The 703-nt window shown below is 67.6% G+C and overlaps 1 protein-coding gene across 1 annotated transcript in view; it reads left to right on the top strand.

Annotated features, from left to right (window-relative positions):
* The first annotated feature begins 161 nt into the window (after positions 1 to 161).
* Positions 162 to 703, top strand: part of NAB2 (NGFI-A binding protein 2) — a 3,782-nt gene continuing 3,240 nt past the window's right edge. The window contains exon 1 of the mRNA XM_025192706.1: positions 162 to 696. Coding sequence (XP_025048491.1) covers positions 472 to 696 — 225 coding nt within the window. The 5' untranslated portion in view covers positions 162 to 471. The remainder of the gene's footprint in view (positions 697 to 703) is intronic.

Below are 703 nucleotides of genomic sequence, written 5' to 3'. Positions count from 1 at the left end.
CAGTGAAGTAAGCACAGGGCAGGCCTGGGGGTGCAGTGGGGGAGGGGGCATAGTCCAGGGCTGTGCAGTGCAGCAGTGGGGGTTGGACGCACAGGGCGCAGCATGGGGCCGAGCCGTGACCCAGGGGTGCAGTGCAGGGCCCGGCCATGACCGGGGGGGGGGCAGTGCGGGGCTGGACAGTGACCCAGGGGCACAACGTAGGGCCATGCAGTGACCCAGGGGTGCAGTGCGGGGCCATGGGGGTATCTATGGGTGCAGCATGGCACTGCGGCAGGACCCAGGAGTGCAGCATGGGGCTGGGCACGGATCCACAAGTGTAGCGCAGGGCCGTGCTGTGTCCCAGGAGCGCAATGCAGGGCTGTGCAGGGATCTACAAGCGCAGCGTGGGGTCATGCAGGGATCTACAGGCACACTGCGGGGCTGGACCATGACCCTGTGCCCACTCCTCTCTCCACAGGCCCCGGGCGCACCATGGCACTGCCACGCACACTGGGCGAGCTGCAGCTGTACCGGGTGCTGCAGCGTGCCAACCTTCTGTCGTACTATGAGACCTTCATCCAGCAAGGCGGGGACGACGTGCGCCAACTGTGCGAGGCGGGCGAGGAAGAGTTCCTGGAGATCATGGCGCTGGTGGGCATGGCAGCCAAGCCGCTGCACGGGCGCCGCCTGCAGAAGGCGTTGCGTGAGGGGGCTGCAACACCCG

Source organism: Alligator sinensis, unplaced genomic scaffold (genome assembly GCF_000455745.1).
Source record: "Alligator sinensis unplaced genomic scaffold, ASM45574v1 scaffold265_1, whole genome shotgun sequence".
Lineage (NCBI taxonomy): Eukaryota > Metazoa > Chordata > Crocodylia > Alligatoridae > Alligator > Alligator sinensis.
Note: the sequence above shows the minus strand (reverse complement) of the source record. Positions and strands in the feature narration are given on the sequence as shown.